Here is an 832-nt window from a genome sequence, read left to right on the forward strand (position 1 = left end):
CAAAATACACAAAAGTAACTGAATTTGCTAGGGCAGTTTTGAGAAAACCAAGCTTTTTACTCTAGGATCTCGGTTGTCTGGTGCAGTGCTCTCCCTGTCCAGAGCACCTAGGAAGAACCCAAAAGAACTATTGCTGTCATTCCTACCTAGAAACTTCACGTGTTATGACAAAGTATAATAATTTCCCCTGTTATCTTATAAAGACAGCACTTCCTTCTTGACTAGCAAAGATATTGAAGCACAAACAAGGAGTCTGTTTACTGTGGTGATAATGGGGTGAAATTCAGACAGAAAATGTGGGATGATTGAACTTGAGAAACTCTGTCCAGGTTGTCTTCTACAGGCCCCAGAGTAACTGTCCACCTCTCCACAGGTAACACACTGGCATAGTCCCTATTTCTTCGCTTACTTCCCCACGGCTAGTTCATACCCAGCTATGCTTGCAGACATGCTATGCGGGGCTATCGGCTGCATTGGCTTCTCCTGGGTGAGTATTTCCAAGACCCTGTGGTAGGGTCTATTCTTGCATGGGGCGGTGATCCCTTTGCACACAGGACAGAAACAGGTGGCAGGGCTAGGTAGCAGGGCTACTTTGCAGAAAGCAGAGTCTGGGCCCCAGGGAGGGAGTTTCTAAGGGAAGAGAAATTCTGAGTGGAATGTGGGAGAGGGAGGAAGGAGAAAGAGAGAGATAGAGGGGAGGGGGAATGAAAGGAGAGGAGAAAAAGGGAAGGGAAGCAAGGAAAGGGGAAAGGAATGGAGGGAGGGATGGGAGAGGAGAGGGGAGGAAGGGAAGAGAAGAGAGGAGAGGAGAGAGAAGAAGGAAGAAGAAAGG

At 47.8% G+C, this 832-nt stretch overlaps 1 protein-coding gene across 1 annotated transcript in view; it reads left to right on the forward strand.

The window, feature by feature from the left end:
- The first annotated feature begins 373 nt into the window (after positions 1–373).
- The window catches only part of Ddc (dopa decarboxylase), a 66,559-nt gene continuing 66,100 nt past the window's right edge, over positions 374–832 (forward strand). The window contains exon 1 of the mRNA XM_028778182.1: positions 374–487. Coding sequence (XP_028634015.1) covers positions 437–487 — 51 coding nt within the window. The 5' untranslated portion in view covers positions 374–436. The remainder of the gene's footprint in view (positions 488–832) is intronic.

Source organism: Grammomys surdaster, unplaced genomic scaffold, assembly GCF_004785775.1.
Source record: "Grammomys surdaster isolate TR1022 unplaced genomic scaffold, NIH_TR_1.0 67, whole genome shotgun sequence".
Lineage (NCBI taxonomy): Eukaryota > Metazoa > Chordata > Mammalia > Rodentia > Muridae > Grammomys > Grammomys surdaster.